The 19,950-nt window shown below is 47.3% G+C and overlaps 1 protein-coding gene across 1 annotated transcript; it reads left to right on the forward strand.

The window, feature by feature from the left end:
- Positions 1 to 3,429: 3,429 nt before the first annotated feature.
- NFAM1 (NFAT activating protein with ITAM motif 1) lies at positions 3,430 to 19,688 on the forward strand. The gene is given in 7 exon segments (XM_054275262.1): positions 3,430 to 4,105; positions 4,108 to 4,168; positions 6,250 to 6,588; positions 7,611 to 7,720; positions 10,203 to 10,304; positions 14,850 to 14,936; positions 17,546 to 19,688. Coding segments are annotated over 7 exon segments (1,089 nt in total). The 5' UTR covers positions 3,430 to 3,775; the 3' UTR covers positions 17,606 to 19,688.
- Positions 19,689 to 19,950: the final 262 nt, after the last annotated feature.

Consider the following 19,950-nt stretch of genomic DNA (forward strand, 5'->3'; position numbering starts at 1 on the left):
GCGCAGAGAGCGGCGGCGAGGGCAGGACACAGCGGGGATGGGTCACGCCCGCGGCACAGCGGTTCATTTTCCTTTTCCACACCCGTCTTCTGCTGCTCCTGCCTGACGGGCAAACTGCGACTGCAGTATCTGCAGCTTGCCGAGTAAAAGTTGTTCCTCGAGCTGTTGATTACGGTTAATTAGCATTAATTTTGCCTTAAGTGGATCCTAGTTGTGCTCGTTTTCTCTAGGGTTGCAACTCCTCCGGTCCCCCGGTGCCCTGGGCCCGTGGTGGGTGGGCGGGCGCGGGAAGGAGGGAGGGGGCGGCCGGGGCGGCGGCGCCATCTTGTGGGCGAGGGCGCGGGTCGGCGGGAGCGGCCATCGCCCGCCCCTGCCCACCCCGCCACCGCGGCACGGCCGCACCGGGCTCCGTGAGCGCGGCTCGGCCTCCCGCAAGGGCGGGGGGGCTGCCCCCGGCAAGATTTAACCTCCTGGATCAGGCGGACCTAACATGACTCGCTCCTCCCTGGCCTCGTGTCAGCCCCAGGCCCGGGCAGGTAGATGTTCTTCTGGAAGGTGTCACCCTGAGTAGGCACAGCTCTCCCACCAGGCGAATTCCCGCTGGCCACACAAGGAGCCAGTGAAGGAGAACGGGTGGGATTCGCCGCGAGGCCGGGGCACGGCCCCGAGTGTTCGTCGGGCCTGTGGTGGTAACTTAGTGCCTGGCAATCTTTCCAGCAGGTGAGCAGAGGAAAAGGAGGAGTGGGTGATTTCTGAGGCAGACTTGTTTTGCTGGTGAAAGGGAATTAGAGAACTGCCCCCTCCCTTCCCCATGGTGGTGTTAACACCTCTAATTTTCTGTTTCCCCATCAAGTCACTGATCATTCCCTACAGCATTTCAATGGGTAGAAACGTAGTGAGGGCATTGGCAGCTTTTACCTCAGCATCATCCAGCCCTGCTGAGAGGCACTCGACACACAACAGTGGTAAAAATGCTGGCAGGGGTACGGTCCTGCTCATGCTGGCTCCGCTATCGCTCCTGCTGCCAGACAGAGGGAAACTCTACGCCCTGGAGTCTGGGGTTAGATGAGTCAAAGAGATTGTGAATCCTCAGAGGTGCACATGTTGCCACTGGCTGGCTTTCCAGCGATGGGGGTTTGAGCTGGTCTCTGACAAGGCAGCAAACGCAGAGCTGCCGTGCTGGGGAATGCTCTGAAGCGCTCTGTGCAGTCAGGCTCGCTGAGTTGTTGCAGCTTTTCTGTGTGCCAGGCGGTGTTTCTCTTTTGGATGGCTGTGGTGTTAAACGCTTCAGCAATAAAGAGGCTTTGTTGTGGTCTCTGCAGCATTGCTTTTGCCTTGGCTAGCAGCAACCTTTTTGTTTGAATTAATGTTTTCCCTGGAGTTGGCTGTGGGGGCATGTGTGGGCTCGTGTGTGTGCCTTGACTTGTGGGTGTACATTGGACACAGCTGTGAACAGGCACTTCTGGTAGGTGCAGCACTTGCCCAAACTTGTTGTTCATGCGTGCTGGAACAATGTGCTTTTCCTCATGGTTGGGAATGCTGGCCACTATTGTGGGCTTTTTAAAGTGCTTCAGTGAAATTAATATCCACTTTTCAGCTATAGGCAGAAACTGGCTTGAGTCTACCCCAATCCTGTATTTAATTTCAGGAAGTGTCAGCATTTGCTGCATTAAAGGAAGGACCAAGCCGTATAGTCAGTGCTGTGGTGGGTTTGCAGCTGGCCAGGCTGTTCTCTCCTCATCATGCTGTAGAGACTGGCTCACATGCACCCATGCACTGTATAATGCATGAGTGACGGTCATACAGTGACCTGTTCCTTTGGAGCTTTTTAATTTATTTCCTTTGGAACAGGTATCTTGGTTAGCTCCACGTAAGTTTTGGGGCGATCAGTTCAGTCCTGTTACTGGCTGGTAATAGCAACTCCCCAGCTTTTCCTCATCTTCCTTCCATTTATGTCTCCAGGGTTAAAACTCAGTTCAGAATCCCCAGACCAAATTGAATTAGAATTTAACATTCAAAGATTCAGGCTCCCTTTAGGCTCTAAGGAACAGAATGTCATCCTGTCTCGCAGTTAATAGCTGCTGGGTAGTCGTTTCAAAGCCATTTCTTTTCAGTGAGCTCTACCATAGCAAATCCCAGCAGTGAAAGTATTTCTGGCCTGGCTGTGCCTTTAATCCCACAGCTGAGTCTTGTGTGTGATCTCTTTTGAAATGCTAGATTTATTTTTTTTTAAATTCCAGACAGGGATATTTCTAGGACTTGGCATTTCGAGTGGCACCAGGATTGTTTATAGGAAGAGAACAGAAAGGACAGAAGGATGATGTTGACCTAGCAGCCCTACGAACCTACCTCACTTAATCCACTTATCACCCTGAATTCCTGAAGCAGATAAATGCTGATAACAGTTAAAACACATCACTGACAGGAGCAGCATGTTCTGTCCTCTAGAAATACATCAATACTGGAAATTACAAAGCTGTGTGCTACCATGGGGATAAGCATGATATAAGAGCTGAGGAAGCCCTCACTAGTCAGTGGAGTTCTTCCACAGGAAGGTAGTGAGCCTCTGTTTCCTTCTCTCTCCCTGCCCCGACTACCTTGAGGTGCTGTTGAGGCCTGAGAAAGGCTTCTGAACACTGTTGTGACCCCAGAGCCTCAGCTGCCTGATCTGTGCCTCCATATCTGAAATACCAAGTGGGCCCCAAGTGTCTTGTTACTGCTTTTGATTGTCCTTGCTGCTCAGCATTAAGACCTGTGAGGAGTGATTTCCAGCTGAGACCAGCCCCGTGCAGCTCACATCAGCACGTCTTGGGGAGAGGAGTTGGTTTTGGCTAATCTGAGCTAAACCTTCCCTGGAGGAGTGCAGCTGCTGCACCAGCCTCACAAAGCCACTTTCTCCTCTCCCCATCTGTCAGGGTTCTCAGAGAGGTACTGGAGCTGTCCCTGGGCATCATGCAGCACATGCCTCCCCCTGTGTCAAGACCCCTTCCTCCAGGGGACCTGTCCCAGTCTGAACAGGAGGAACAATGCTGTAAACCAAAGGTTTTTTGGAGTAAACTTTATTCCTACAAAGTCTGGAGGCATAAAACAACTGATAGCGCTTTTGAATACACAAAGCTTACAGGCTCATCTGCTGCCTTAGGTCTTTCCCCACGTGAGCATCCCCCACCAGTCTCTGCAGCACAGCACCCCGTGTGAATGGGCACCCTTGAAGTTGCAGCAAGTCCTTTCTTGTGGACTGTGCAATTGTCTCACAAGAAGTGTGAAAGGAGGAAGCTGCCTAAAGAGAAGTGAAGACCTCTCAGCCACAGGAGTTTTTATGAGTCAGATGCTGCTCAGCTGTTGCACTGCAGATGTCTTAGCTAAAAACAAGCATTCATTGAAAATCAAAGACTCTTCGTGAGTATAGGCGGCAGGAGCCTCCCACAAAACGTGGTTTTTCTTCTTCAAAAGGCTCTCCTTAGGTTTGCCTACAATAGATTACTTAAAGCTTGCCTGCACTGTGAAGCTGATTCAGAGCCAGCATGGTGTGGATCTGAAATGGTCCAGCTGTTCGGGACGAATTCGCTGTCTGGTTGTTCTCACTCTGTGAATGTGAGTGCCTTCCTCTGGAGGGACCTAGTGGAGAAGTTGGCTGTGGAGGGCCACTTTATGGAGTCAGTGGTACAGTACAGCCTTTGCTCTGTACTGACTACTCATGAGTATACTGGTTTTCTGTGTTGAAGGCAGAACAGGCGATCCCCCACGTTGTGGAAGGTGACAAAGTTTGTTGTAAATGCGAGCGATATTTTACAGCCATCAGGAGGTAAAGCTCTGTGTGTTAAAGTGCTTGTGGTCTGGTCTTTGGACATCTGCTGGTAGGGCTGACACCATCGTTGTAGGACAGAGAAGTCAGCCCTGGTGTGGGGTGGAGTCTGACCAAAAAGCAGAAGAGCTTGCATCTGCCAGGAACTGCTTGCCAAATGCAGTGTGTGTACATCTCGCCTGTCCCTTCGCAGACAGGAGGGGATCGACCAGCTGCCCTGGCATGAAAATACCTGACAAACCCCCACCTCCTGTGCCTTCTGGATCTGTGTGTCTGGCTGCGGGCTTACCGCCTTTGACCTCCCCGTCATGATCCCAAATCCAAAAGTCATCTTCCTGTTTCTTTGGTTGCTTCAGTGTGCAGGTAAACAAATATTTTCTTTTTAATTCCTTTTGTTTACTCTCATATTTTTCATATTAGAGCAGTTCCAGCTGCTATCTTTTGCTAATTTCCAGAGATCCCCTCTAGGAATTTGCACGCTGCTGCTATTTCTGTCTTTTAAGCATTTCAAAGCTAAGAGAGTGAATCCTCAAGAACGAGGGAATATGGGAGAAGGGTTAGATAACCTAAATAAAATGGTTTGGTTTTTCCTTGGTATGTTCTTTTCAACCTAGTTGCTTGGGATAGTATATCCCAACCTAGTTGGGATAATATGAGAAGATGGATCTCTCCTCTCTTTTGTTACAGTAGTGCTTAGCTGTGTCTTATGTAGAAACAGTATTCATGTGTGTTCTGCTGTATAGAGATGGGGGGAAGGATGATGAATCATTTTGAAAAATATGGCCCAGAATAAGCTACTTGGGTTATCACTCCCAGTGTTTGCAGGATTTTGTTACCACCTTTCCATAATATTATTGTAACTAGTGTACACAGGACTGAGCATGTCCCTGAGGACTGTACTGTATCTCAGTTGCTTTTACAGCCAAGAACCTTTCTCTGGTGTTGTAACCTAAGCTCTTCCTTACTGTCAGGCTGTTGTCCCTGGCTGTGTGACGTGTAGAGAATTTTCCTTAACATATGGTACTTCCCAGCAGTCCTTTCGGGGCAGTAGCTGTGCCCTCTCTCCATTGTTGTCCCCCACCACGAATCCTCAGTGCTCAGCATTCAGCAGTGCTAAGTCTGAGTTGCCTTTTCCAGTGCCAGCTCCTGCTGTGCTGAGGTGACACTGCTGTTGTGATGCAGCATTAGTCCATGGTGACAGAAAAGCAAGCCTGGCTGTGCTCTGGGACAGCTTTAATGCCTTGTTATGAGCCTGCTCATAGATGCAGAACTCCAGAGAATCCCATCAAAAGCATAAATGGAAAAGCCTGCCCATCCCCTACTTTCTCTCTCTACCCTTTTTTCCCTCTTCTCATTTCATGGCTCTGAAAGAATCCTTCATTTTGTGACAAGAATTGTAAGATTCCAGTTTCCTTTCTCAAAGAGCCTCCTCTTAAGTTGCCTTATATGTGGTTTTATATCAGTTGACAAATAAATAGATCCAGAGACTGCCTGATATTGGACCCAGATTTGGCTGGGAGCCAAAGAAGTCCTGTACCCCAGTCTCCTTACTAGCCAGTGGCTCACTCTTAGGTTTTTTTCCTTTTCATTAAATAAAACAGGGAGTGAACGGTGGTATGGTTCCCCATCTTATTCGTCCTTTCTTTTAACTTCTGACTTCATTGTCTGCTGAGTTGCAGTGATAGATCACTTTAAACTGCCTTGTGTGTATTAGGAGGAAGCCTGAGAAGGGCATGCTCTCATCTCTGCCTAAGATACTGTCACATAGAAATACTTCAGATCTGCAGTCCTCTGCAGATAGTTCCCGTAGCTAACACTGAGGCTTGTGCTTTGCTCCCGTTTTAGAGCAGCAAAGGTTTGGAGTGATTAAGCTGTGGCTTATTTCTCATGGCCCTGGTGCTGGCTTCTGTACAGAATATGCAATCTCCCTCCTCACTTGCTATTCAGAAATACACAGCCCCACTGATGACACCTGCTTGCACACAACACCTTCTCTGCCACAGAGCCATCACACAGCCACACGTAGATTCCCGAGCGTGGTTTATACACCAGGACATGTCCAGCTAGCATTTATCTTGGAAAATTGCTTTCTATTCACCTGCTGTAAATACATTCAAACACCACTGCAAAATCAGTTCACTTCCTGCTTAATTTCCTGTCTTTCCTGCGTACTGCTGTTGTATGGAGGAGCTCACAAGAGAAAAGGGGAAGCCTGTGAATGCAGCAGGCTATCGTGGATCAGACAGCAATTACCCAAGAGATGTGACAGATCACACAGGGCACATGCTCTGAATCACTCAGCTTCTGACAAGGGCCAACACTGCGTGCTATGGGTGTGCTTCCTGGTGTATGGTTATTTTCAGAGTGATCCTGTCTTTGGGACAGCCATTCTCTCCTCACTAAAAGTGAGATTAGGTGACTGCTAACAATTACTACTCTTACAGGAGGAAATGTCGATGTACTGCAGAAACCTCCAATCCAGGTTGCCTTGCTCAAGGAAGAAATATCCATCCCCTGTGAAGTCGTCTTCCCTTACATGCCGAAATACACCAAATTTTCAATCTCCTATTACTGGATTAATTCACTGGATCAGAAGACATTTATCTGTAGTAGGGTGGAAAACATAGTCATTCCTTCTGGAAAAGAGAATAAGACTGCTGCCTTATCTTATGACCACAAAATCATGCCACTTGAAAACACCTCCTCTACTGGTACATACTACTGCGAGGTCCAATGGAATGATATCAAAAAAATGGGAAAGGGAGTGTTTGTCCTTATTAGAGGTAAGTGAAAAACCAGAAAGTAAGGGCAGGAGGGTAAAAATCAGCTGTATCTGGCTATGGAAACCTGATCTTTGCTCTTCTTTTTCTCTATCCACACATGCTATGAAGTCAGGTATAAATAATGCTTTATGCCCAATACTAATTGCCACCAGAGTTGAAATGCACTTGGCACAGGTGTTCTGCTGTTCCCAATGCATAGATGGGGACATGAAGAGACAGTAATTTATACCTGCCCTGCCAGATGGGAATCAGGATCTATCTAGGGACCCTGAGCACTGGATCAGACAGTGCTTTTAGGTGTCAGTGTTCAGAAGACAGTGTGGTTTGTTCTTCAGCAGTGTGACAGAGGCAGCTGATAAGGTCACTCATTAGGGTGCTTGCAGTTACCATATGTACAGATTCAGCATGCTGAGATTTAGGGACTCATGAACAGGTTATGGCCTCACCAACATGCCTCCCTCTTTTCCATTTGGTACAGGGAGTTGGTTGGTCACTTAATGAGCACACTGGAAAGCAGTGGAAAGCTTGATGCAGCATAAGAGGAATGTTAAGAAAAGTGATAAGGAAGTGCATGCTGCTGACTGGCTGGTTGTGCATTAATGACTGTTGGATATGAAGAACTTGTTAATGTAAATGCAAAGAGCTGTGATGAAGTAGCTTTGCTGTACTGGTCAGAGGATACCTGCAGTACCCATCCTCCCAGTTCATGTGGCCTGTGTGCATTCCACCATCTGTCTTTCTGCTCCTATCACAAAAAGACCTTTGCCAACCTCTATCTACCAGATTTCTTGTCTCATATCACCTCCCTCTGTGAAGTAGAGCTGCTTATACCCTGCATCTTCTGTGTGATTCTGCAGCTGCACCCTGCTCTCTGTTCAGTCAGAGTAGGTTTTGAAGGGTGTATGCATTTCTGCCACTACATTCTGCACTTCTGCATTTTAGTTTTCTCAAGGCTCTTTCCAGGGTTAAAAATACAGCAGGGTTCCACTGTCACTGTGAACCTTTTACCTTCTTTCTCACAGATACAGGATACATAAATACCTCTTACAGCTGGGAAATCCTCGTTACCCTTACTGTTCTTCTGGCTGTATTGAGCATCACCGCAACAGCTCTGCTTCTATGGAAAAGAAAGGCAAGTAATAACCAAATGCAAAGCAATACCTGATGCACTCTAGGAATTAATTCCATTTTTTTCTAACTTGGCTGAATTGGAAGTCCCTATGCTGAGATTTTCCATGCTGAGAGTCTGATCCAGTTTATTTTCTTAAGTTTTTCTGAGAAAAAAAGATTACAGGAAAGACAAAATGAGTAAGTGATTTGCCCATTAAAGAAATTCTGGCAATCATTTTGACTGCAGCATGCTCTGCTTTAGAGCAAGGATTTGACACAGGGCAAGAAGGCACACTAGCAGTGTGCTGGCCTGAGAATATTCAAGGAGATGTAGCCTTGTGATGGGATTTTGGAAAATTGTGGTTTGTGCACACTCAGTCATGGCTTTTATCAATTTACCAATTCAGTTGCCTAAAACTTCTGTGAAGGGGCCAGTTAGACAATAATATCCTGTGCATCCGAGCAAATCTGTTACAGCCCTGATGGCAGGACTTTCCCTATTTCTAATCCTCTTTCAAGATGGAGGTTACTCTTTCAAGGAGACTGCAGCTGCATTCCTGAGCTCGGGCACCATAGCAAAAAAACTCTGCGGTGTGATGGGGATGGGGACCAAAGCCTTGGGCATCTGTTTTGCAAAGAAAACACTAAGAGACAGAGTGAGAAGGGAAGGGTCAGGGCAAGGATCCCAAGGAAGCCTGTGTGAAAATTACAAATAACTGTGGGGAAAACAAAAAAAAAATATAAAGGGACGAGGATCAGACTATACAATCTCCAGGGACACCTTCCATTAGCAGTGGTTCTGTGAGGCTGGAATAATGAGCCTCAGGGGGGAAACTGGGACTGGAATCTGGAGTGAGGAAGCACTAGGAGGGTGTTAAGACTGGATTGACAGAACCTCTTGGGTGACCAGACTGGTGTCCCAGGTTGGGACCAGATTCCAAGGAAGTGGAATCTGGGAAGCTGAGGGCAGAGGGGAGATACCAGAAGTGGGGAAGAAAGGATTTGAAGAGTGGGAGAAGAAAAGCCAAAAGCAGAGCTAGATCTGCATGAGATGGACCCTGTGGAAAAACCATCTGGAGTCATGATATTGGAGTCCCTGTTGTTTGGGGAAAACCTACTGCTTCTAGTACTGCCACCCTCAGGTGTTCCAACAGCATCATCTGCATTCTTCCAGAAATCTCAAGGCTGGCCTAAAAATACCCTTACATCTTCTAGAATGGAATATGGGATTGTTGGTTTCTAGGTAGAGTGTGCCCCATAACTCTTTGAAGCTGCTCTGTGCCACCGCAACAGCAGACTCTGCATGCTCTTTTATGTGGAAGCTGTGCTGTGTGTACAGTCCTCTGACTCCAAGGAGTGTCGGGTTTCAGCACACACAGTCAGAGATCACCAGGCTGAACACAGAACGGCAGCAGTTGGCAGCCCAGCTACTCTCGTGAGACTTACCTTGCAGGCAGTCTGACGTGGGGGAGGAGTGTAAGAGGCAAAGGGAGTCAGCTGGAGATGAGCCCCCATCTCTGTTTGCCTAGAGAGTGTCTGTGTGGGGATGAGGAGGGGAGGCACTGTCACCACTCACCAATTGGCATCTCTGGGTTTTGAGGTGGGCCAGTGAATCTCAGACTTATGGCCTCTCCTTGGGGTCTGAAGAGATTGTGCAGTCATTACATTTGCCCTCCTGCAGAACGCAGCCCATATTTCTCACCACAGCTTGCTCAGACCTGCTGGTTTAAAAATGTTTATCTTTAAGAGAAGCTATTTAGCATCCTCCTTAGTTACTAATGGACTGGAAAGCAGTTTGTCGTTTTCATGTGATGTGAATATAATCATCCCACTTCTTTCTGAATTAGAACAGAGATACTTAGCAGAGCCTTCTTCTGCCTTTTCTGCCTCTTCTCTTGCTTACTGAGCAGAGCTAACCCTTCTCTGTGTGTGCATGGATTGTGTTCAAGGAGAACTCATCTGATGCAAGAAACATTCAAACAAAGGGACCTTCTTCCTTCAACTCCATGCTGGACTTGTGCATCCATGTATCACTGACTAGATGTCACCATTAATGATTGTCTGGTTCTCTTCTGTAGACTCTTTGTATTAGGAAAAGCTTCCTTGCCAAATCCTGATAAAAGTAATTGCATTTTGCCTCGCTGAAATTCCTTTCTGCACTATGACCAGTGCCCTGCTTTACTCCCTGTCCTATAGCATTGTTTCGTGCTGCTCAATACTTGCACCCTTCAGCCAGTAAGGTTTTGGTGGTGAAAGTGCTTTATATGTACACACAGAGCCCAGTTCTCCTTTCCACTGCTCCAGTGTGAGTCACTGGATTCTACACTTAACCATGCAGTGAGGAAAGTAACCAGCACATGTACAGACACTGCCAACACTCTTTCTTGTGGAAACATTCAGGAGGTGTGCAGACAGCTGGCTTTGATATTACATTGGTATTCATTTTAGCTTTGGGGACATGTGGTTTTCTCCAAATGTGTCATTTGGTGTCTTGTCCTGAGCAGGTGTTGTGCCCTAGAAGGAACCGGCCAAATATCCTGAGACAGAAGGTAGAAACACAGCTGCCTTCAGCCAGCCCACCACCACTACCACCTCCTGTCTATGATGTGAGTACCAGAATCACCCTTCATCTCTCCTGTCCACAGCATGGTACAACCCTTCCTTTCCCTGCCATGCTACAGACAGTGCCAGTGTCATGATGTGAAACAGAAGCAATACCTCCATACCTGCCTGCTCTTGCTGACCTTGCCCTGCTTAGCTTCTCTCAGGACTGGGTGTGTCTCCATCCTAGTCCCGGTCATGGCCTCCCCAGTGCCCAAACCTTGCCCCATGCCCTGCTGAGCAGCACCTTTCCCTCTGCCAGCAGCACAGAGCAGCAAGTGTGGGGCCAGGAAGGGTTCCTGGTGGAAGAGGTAGAAGAATCTCCAAAAGTCAGGAAGGAAGACGGACTCTCAGCCCCACTTTGAACTGCAGTGTCATGATGGCATGGCCTTCCTAGCTGGAGAATGATGCCTCAGGAAAGGGGCAGAGACATGATACCCTGACCAGCCCCCAGCTGTTTTGGGCCTCAGCTGTGGCCCCTTCACTGGTGTCAGTGTCACAGACCATTGCAGTCCTGAGCAGAACAACTAGCTAGCAGGGGGAAATGGGCAAGGAGAAAGTCAAGGGAGGCTGTTTTTAAAGCTTTTCCCTTTTCATTGTATAGGATCTCCTTTTCCATTTCCCAGACTGTTCCCACTCCTTGAGCCCAGTAGCCACAGTGTCATAGGTAGTAGGATTGAAGTGGTTCCCCTGAAATGTCAGGCTAGACCTCGGCTACCTCAAGTAACCATGACTCATAATCCCATTTACAACCTGTCCAGCTCCATTTTATATGAATTCCTTTTTCTCCTTTTACTCCCATGGGATGGCTGCTCCACTAAGAAGGAAAGGGTTTGTTGTTTTTTTTTTTTTTCTTGTGAACTGTGGGACCAACAAGGAGGAATAAAATGAGAGTAGAGAAGGATGTTGCCTGCATATTAGGAAACCTTTCTGTCTGTGAGGTCTATAAGGGCTGGAAAAGTCTCTCCAAGGAAAACCTGTGAGCTCTGCTGCATTAATCATTTAAACTAAACAAAGCGAAGCTCTGGAGAATGTACTACAGAGAGGAGCAAAGATCTGCCAGGGAGGCAGGAGACCTGATCAGGGGCAGATACCTTCAAGAGGATGGGCCTGCCCCATCTCATTCTCACTCTGTGGGGGGAGGGGGGCACTATTTTGTGGCCCTTTAATTTTTGGAGTAGCAGTTTAAAAGAGAGCACTATGTATTGTATGTGATATGTTTATTGTGGGCAAAAGGCAATGATTTGGGTAAAGGAGGTTGCAGGTTATAAACCTTTTCATTTGTATCAAGTAATTTCTTTTTAATTCAGGCTTATAAAAATCCGAATGGGTAGTTTCCTGCTGAAGTGGATGCTTTCTGCAAGGAGACAAAAAAAAAATCAAATCCATTTCTCGCTCAGTCGGCCTCGTCATGCATCCTTAGCTCCATCTTAATTACATGTTTCATCATGTTATTCTGTTCAGGCTCCACTAAGGCTAATATAGCAAGCCAGCAGAGCCAGCCTTAGGCACAGGCAATCCCAGGAGCTGGCTGAGCCCCTGTGCTTGCAGGAGCCCTATGGACCTGGCCCAAGCAGCCTTCCTGTGAAGCCTGTTAACCACACACCAGCTGTTCAGGGCTCCTGGCCAGCCCGGTGTGCAGGGCAGGTGGCCTGGCCCTCTCTGGCAGGGCTGCAAGCAGCCTGGGACCACCTCCTGTGTACTGGGGGTACGAGTCTGCCCATGGGAGTTTCCTGCTGTGGAGCAACTGCTGCAGTGAGGGGGGCTCAAAGCAGCAATTCCTGCTCCAGACAAGGCACAGGCTGAGAGCAGGGCTGTGATGTGCAGAGCAGCAAGCACGACCCTGCATGGCATGATTGGCTGGGGAGGAGGGAGGGTGAGAGCACTGGGATAGAAACCTGCATTGGATGGGCCCTCAGGACAGATGAAGGGAATAGAAAGTTGACAGATCTTACTTCCTTTGAATGATAACTCTGGTGCTCCACAGCTAAATTTTATTGGGGCTCTGCATGGTGTAAACTCAGCCCTGCAAACTGTGTTTGAAACTAGGTGAGTTGTGAAAATCTGTTGGTGGGTGTTGAACTCAGTGCTTAATTCATGGGGAAGGGAAAAATCTGTGATAAGCATTAGGGTAATCTAAGGCAAGGAAAAAAAGGAAGGACAAGTGAGAAGTAGCTCCCAGTGGTGAGACAAAGAAGGAGGTCAGAGATCAGGGGCTGGACAGGAGACCAGCACATGCTAGCTAGGTTGTCTGTGTGGGAAAGCAAGAGGTTGGAGTTTGGAGGAAGGTGAGGCCAGGGAAGCACAATGTCCTCCCTCCCTGAAGCTAGGAGCAGAAGCAAGAGAAGGTAGCACTGGACATGAAGGTAACAGATGCTGTTGGAGCTGGCTGGCACAGCTCATTAAATGCTCTGTGTTATCCTACATGGCAGCAAGGCTCATCCCTGGTGTGGGAAGGGTCCTAACACACCTTCTGCAAAGCTGTCCTGCTGAGCATTCCTGGGAGAAAATACCTTCCCCAGTGGCTCTTCTAGGTGCCACTATGTATTTTGTGGTCCTTGGGGGTGGCTGTGTGCAGTGAAAAGCATACAAGGTAGAAAAAGCCTGGTAATAAGGGGGCAGCTGGGAACCCAGTTTGTTCTCTCTATACTGCCTTCCTTGACCTCTCTGTCCTCCTGCAGCTGTAGAGTAGCTCTGCCTCACTGCACTGCCCAGAACCAGACCTGTATATCCTCTGACTTTCAGCTTAGCTGCTCAGTTAATGAGCAGCATGGAAATAACAATCTGAGGGACTTGCTTCATCTGCTTTACACTTCAAGCAAGCTTTTTTGAGCAGCAAACAGAACTCCTGCAGTGCAGGTGCAGTCAGGTTCCAGAGCACAGGAGCTTTTCCAGGTGTGAGGGAGACAGGAGGCTGTTCAGGGATAGGAAGGCATCTGTCAGCAGGGAGGAGAGTGGCCTGTGTGCCTTCACTGTGACAGTGGCAGGTGATCAGTGACCAAGTAAAAGTAATTAACTTGCAAATGGTGCTTGGAGACACCAGCTCTCCAACTGACCAGAAAAGGACCAGCATTCTTAACAGCCTGCATGGGAAGAAGGCATGTGGAGGGAAGGGAATCGTTTCTGGCAGTTAAACACCTTGCTTGCAAGTAGCTTCAGACTGGAGTAGAGAAAGAGGCTGCCTGTCCTGCCAGGGGGACATGGAGCCAGGCTTCTGGAAGCTCAGCACACAAGATGAGGTCCTCACTGTGAGATCACAAAGAGAATTGAAAATGAGTGTGGGGAAGTAGAATTTTCTGTGTGCACATGTGCACATGCAAATGGTGGGGATGTCTGAGTAGGCAAAGCAGGTTTTGGGGAGCAGGAAGCAGACAGGTGAAATAATTTGACTGTTTCCAGAGTAGCAGTGGGAATGTGAGAGCCATGAGGTGCCCCATTCATTGTGGTCAGCTCATGTCTAAGTGCCTGTTTATTCCAAGGCTCATTCCCTAGTGCTGCTTCTGTATGCTCTGGCCCTGTTCAAAGCACTGTCCTGCTGACCATGATCCTTAAAGATGCTGAGTGTTTGCAACTCTGCATGAAATTATGAGGGTTCAAGTGATTGGCAGCCCCCAGTGAAGCCTCCATGTTTTACTCATCCTTCTCACTGCATTACAGGGTGCCTGGCTCTCTCCACTAATACCATCTGCCCCTCTTGCAGCCAGAGCTCCTCCCATCTTCCTGTTGCCAGAGAAACAGCCACCTTGGCAACCTGCTGTCATCCTTGAAACACACATGGAAAAGTCCTCATGATTGTTATGTTTGATCCTTCAGGCAGATCTGGAATATCACTCAAGCTGACATGCACCTCCTGTGACACGATTACCTGGGGGACAGCGGGTGCATATGCATGCAGGGCGTGTGTGTGTGTGTGTTTTTCTCTGTGTAGCTGAGTGGGACCGTGGTAATATTTGAGGGCCTGGGAGCATATGGATTTTTTTATAATTCTCTGCTCACTCAAAGAAGAAAGGAGAGTTCTGGCTTGGAGAAAAACCAAAACAACAGTCAGTAAACAGTAATTGTATTAATTTTCTGCAGGTTCTGTGCTTCAGGACCCCCACCCTCTCCCATTTTCTCACTTTTGTGTCCCCAGAATAAACATGAACAAGAACTTGTGGTTGCCAGGCACCTAAACAGTCTTGGGTGGTGCAGAGCACTGCCTCTTACCTGTGGTCCCCCTGGTGCACAACTTTGCATTCTGGGCCAATTTTGGAGCAGAGTGAGGCAGAGGCATTGGCATTGTTCTCCACTGCATTACACAGGGTAGGCAACATCAAAGCCTGTCTCTGTAAGCCTGAAAAAAAGATGATGCAGCTGCACTGTAGTTATTTCAGGGGAAAAGGATTTTCTGTTTGCCTAAGTTAGGCAAACAGGTACTTCAAAATTTTGGAGGTGGCAGGGGTCCCTAAAAACTGTCTGACACAATATGGGGAGCAACCCAGTGGGTAATTAGTTATCTTAAACTTAAGTATTTTATTTGACACCTACTTTCTTTTCTCTTCTCTGTGCAGAGCCTGAATGTGCAGCAAGTTGATGTCTATTCTAGCCTCGAGAACAACACAAACAACCCATCACACAGAAAGAATCCTCCAGAGAAGGTAAGGGCCAGGGCCATGTTCTTGGAAAGTTCCCATATGCCCTGGGCACCTGGAGGAAGAAACCCCACACAGTCTCATGACCTAGCAGGCAGTAAATGTGTCTGCAGTCCCACCAAAAGAGGAAAATGAGATGTGACATGCACTCACCAGCTGGGCTGCACATGTAGCCTCTCTTCCTTCTTCCAGCAGAACCCTGGCTCCTGCAGCTCTACCAGTTCTGGCACTCATGGTTTTGTGCAGATGCTTTTCTGTGTGATGTGTGCTGAAAGGCACCAAGGGGTTTGGCATCACTGCTCCCTCTGAACAAGACAGACATTCATGAAGAGTTGGGCAGGTGCTGGTCCTGTTATTGCCCTTTCCAGATTATTTAGGCAGCTGAGACATCCTCTGGGCTGAAGGAATCTGTGCACCAGCAGCAGACCCTGAACACAACTTTCCTCTCGCCAGCATTAAGCACCTGAGAGCCATTTCATGGTAGCAGAAGCTAAGATGGTTTGGGCAGAGGCTGGGCTTACACAGTCTGTGCTGTCAGCCCTGGTGCTCAGGAAAAGGCAGTGTGGATATGTTTTGGACTTGGATCTTCTTGTTGGGCTGAGAATTATGAGTGAGAGATAAGGAACTAAATTCACTCCCAGTGAAAATAGAGACAACTAGGAATGCAGGTGTAAATCAGTTGTGGGGGCCACGTGAAGCAGACCAGAGGCCCACACAGCCTTCTACACTGCCTTTGGCAGGCATCAGTGTTTCATATGGACAAAACTTGCATCAGGCACCCCAGGGAGCATTTCCTTCCTGTCCTCAGAACCTAATTTTTCTTTTCTTCTCTTCTCCAGACCTCTTATCTGCTTAAAAAAATATATCCTCTTCCAATGCTAGAAAATGTTCCTGGAAAACATCTGCTGCTCTCTCCCATTAAAGTTCTTTTGGGGAGAGTTGCCTTGGTTGTACCAGCCTTCTCTTTGATTAAGGACATGTGTCTAAGACATTTTCACAACTCCCACCTTTTAGGAAAAGGTCTAAAATCAAGCAGCCCCCTTTGTGTCAGAGCTACTTGCTGTGTGGTCTGGTCCCATGGCCACTGGCCTCCTGCAGTTACTGCTGTGACACCACCGTGGTGGTGGTGGTAGCAAAAGCAGTGGCAGGCTCCTGGTTATTGAGGGGATGGATGTATTGTTCCATATGGGCTTGTCTTATCTGATGCACTGGAAAAGACAGCATCCCTGCATTTGTGTTTTGCTGCATTTTGAATTATTTGGATAGGGGCCCTCTTGCTGATCCTGTTTATTCTTCTGTATACCTTTACCAGCTGCTCCCTCTGAAATGATTCAGTCTGGATGGTAAGATGAAGTATGTGTGGGGTTTTTCCCTACCAGGGAGCTGTCTAGGCTGTGCTGAGTTGCTTGTGTGTGGCCCACACCATTCAGCCGTTGCTTGGAGGGACAGAGGGTCTGTAAAACACAGCAGCAACAAAGCAACAGCAGAGGAGCATCTGTGTGTGAGTGGGTCTGGCACTGGCAGCCTCAGCCAGGGTGGGGTAGAGGTCAAAGCAGAGATGGGAGAAAGAGAGGAGAAAGCAGAGAGGGGATGGGATGAACTCTCACATTGAGAGCAGACAACTCCAAGTGTCCCCAGTTCTTGTGCTGCTCTGGAGGAAGGGAGGTGTGAGTGGCAGGATCCCATTAGCTCAGCATGGGAGAGTTTACACTGTTCACTATGGTTGCAAGCACTTTGATCAGCCTCTCTTAGTTATCCTGGGCTGTGGCCACTTGAGACGCTTGTCCTCCAGCTGTCTTTGCCAGAACATAGGAGGGTGTTTTCCCTGAGAGTGAGACTTGTGGGTCAGTGGGTTTGGCCTGTGAGTGGGAGCTGAGATTGCTCGACAGTGGCTCACTCTGCTTCAGAGGGTCCAGCCCAGCCCTTGCTGTGGGAGGCTGCACAACTGAGGGGGAGCTGTAAAGGGCAGCAGGGCAGAAAGCCTCTGTAAAGAGCATTTGTATGCTGTCACTCTGGACCGGTGTGGCCAGTTTGGATAGCAAGGGGTTAATCCTGCATGCTTTGGAGGTGCCTCCACTCAGCACTTTTGTAGTGTTTCCCTTTGGTGGTGGCAATGGAGAAAACTCTAGTGTAGGTAGGGCTTAGTTCAACCGGTGGCATTTTAGCTGCTTGCTGTGTAACCTTGCTTACAGCAGGCCTGTGCCACACAGCACTTAAAATATCAGTCTGTCAGCGCCTTGTCTACACAAGGAACGGTCGTGAGGAATAGACTCAACTGTTGAAGAAACAGGATTGAGGAGGTCAGGGAATTCCTCCTTCACAGAATCCAAAGTGATTTATTTTCTTACTGAGTCCAATTTTCCCTCCCCTCCCTGTCTGACAGTTTTTTTGGGGAAGAGTGACTAGTAAAGGAGGCATCTTTATCCCTTGGGCTGGATTAGTCACGTTCGTCTCTGGTGGAGCAGCATTTCTCATTGTAGTGGCTTCTGTTTCAGCAGATCACTTATAGCCATTCCTAACAGAACAAATGTCAGTGTCTGCTTATTAAGAATTAATTCATCATCTTCTGAATAATTTTCCTCCATTTCTTTTTTCTCCTTTTCATCATTCTGCAGACACCTAAGAAGCAAGAAACTCTAGAAGAATCCTCTGATACATTGTATGAGAATATTTAACAGGGAAGATACCTGACCCTATGTGGACCAGACATCTCTCTGTATAGCAGAGCTACTCTCTTACATCCCTGATGAGATGCAGATACATGGAGAGATCCACACTGACTTCAGAGCACAACCGCGAGGGAATTGTGAACCCCTTGCCCCTTCTAAACTGCCCTTCATTAACAACAGAATGTATCTGTTGAAATCCCTCGGGGCTCGGTCTGCATTGATGCAGCAAAGCTATTTTGCAGCAAAGCTGTTTGCTGCAAAAGAAAAGCTGCTTTTGTCAAGCACTTATCTTGGGAATGGGCAATCTGTGAAGGTTTCTCTCACCTGCCCGGGCTGAAATACTTAACTGTTGATCCTCTGCAAGTGGTAGGACAATCCGGAGATTTCCCTGCGTGCTGGTTTGATGTTCCAATCCCGACCTGCAGCCGCCCATCTGATCCTGTGCTTGTGGCTTTGCTGAAATAGCGTTCAGGACCTCATGCATAGTTTAATCAGATCCAAGCATCCACCTGCCCATTTCCCTTTCTCAGGAACCCCACAGCAAACACGCTTTCTCATAATCTGCTAATCCCATCAAGTAGTCACAGATGCCTGCTGCGACCTTACTGGGGCGATTCAAATCAGTTCCTCTAAGAAAATGCTTCCCCTTCAGCAATATCAGCAGTGAGGACGGGATGCACTGATGGAGATAAAGATGGAGAAAAGGAACACAGAGAAATATCCCTTCCTGACAACATGTCTCAGTGACAGTGCCCATTCCAGAACAAGAAAGAGGAACAGGGAGGTGGGAACGTGAGGAAACTCCCTTGCTGGGGCTACATAAGCCAGGCGGGTCTGGGGCCAGGCTCCAGCCTGCAGAAGTCCTAGGGGAGCTCCCCAGTTTCCTTTTCTTCTTGGCAGTGGGCATTGTTATCGTTTGGGATTTTGAGCCTCTGTGAGAGCAGGCATGGTACCTCTGCCCCACCAAAACCAATCCATTGGCCTTTGTTTCAACTGGCTGTTGTAGAGAGTATAAAGCTCCTTTACCCCTCCACCGTACATTATTGCCAAGGAGATCAGTTCTGAAACCTAGAACGACTGGAAGAAGGAGGAGGGAGGCCTTAGAAGTGAATTTGCTGTCCAAGTTCTTTCTCCCCTGTCAGCTGGAACTTGCCTACCGTTTGTGTTGGTTCTTATTCTGGTTCTGATAGGGAAGGAGTTACATTAAATAGCTGTATAACATGATCAAACCAGCAGATCAAAAAGCTGAGGCTATTTTATCTCATATTAAAAAACAACAACGAAATAACAACCAAACAAAATCAACCCAAAATAAGAATATGCAGCATAACTTGAGAGAAATTGTAGAAACCTCTTAAACCTCTTTAAAGAAGAAGATCAAATTAAAATTGAGCTCCAGGGTCATAGGACCCTCTCTAGCTGAAGATAATGTTGCTATGTATCAGAGACAGAGGCTGTGGAAAATGTCTCCAGGGCCTCCAACCTTCCTATACCATGTTTAAAGAGATAATCCGCTTATTGCTTTGCTCTTTTTATTAGAAAAGATTTCAAACATGCAGTTTGGACTTTCTTTAACCACAGAAAAATGTTTTTTGTCTTCCCAGCGCTGAGGAATTCATTTCAGAAAAGGCAATGAATGGACAGCATGTCTTATTAGATGCATTTATAATTTGTTAAGTGATCACAACAATTATAAATGTTTTTGAAGTAAAACGTTTTACATTTTACTAATATGACCAGGAAATGTTTGTGTTTGTGGAAGAATTTACAGAGGATTGTACAGGTATAACAATTCCTTTCCTTAACAAATTTGAAGAAATGATGAGATGAATTATAAATATGTTGCAGTGTGGCAATAAAATATTCAGCAGATGCTGGTGGATTAGATGAAAAGTGAAAACTTTCAAAATAATGATGGTTAGGTTTTGTGTTTTGTTTTTTAAATTTTATAAGTGTTAAAAATACTGGATGCTACTGGAAATTTCCTGGCAAGGATCTCTCTTTGTAGTGAGTTGATTTGTCTTGTGTTTCTGTTACCTTTTAAAGTAGCATGTTTCTTACATTTATGCCTGAACAATTCTATATTAAAAAGCTGAAGCTGTTTAAAATGTAAGAGAAAGAGCAGTATTTGGAATGGAAAATGATATTCTAGAACAGTCAGTGCTAGAGTACTGGAAGAATCACACCAGGTTCTGATCAATTAAGTGAAAAATTAAAAATTCCTAAGAAACACTGGCAAATGTGAGGATTTGGGCTGTGTGCCAAACTTTGTCAAAATCAGGGTGGGGGTTGCTGTGTTGATTTCAATGGCTTTTGCGTTGGCCCTGTGAGGAAGGCGAAAAGGCTGCTGC

The sequence above is a fragment of the Melozone crissalis genome, unplaced genomic scaffold (assembly GCF_028551555.1).
Source record: "Melozone crissalis strain CALT ecotype California unplaced genomic scaffold, PUWL_Pcris_2 ptg000004l_1, whole genome shotgun sequence".
NCBI classification, from domain to species: Eukaryota; Metazoa; Chordata; class Aves; order Passeriformes; family Passerellidae; genus Melozone; species Melozone crissalis.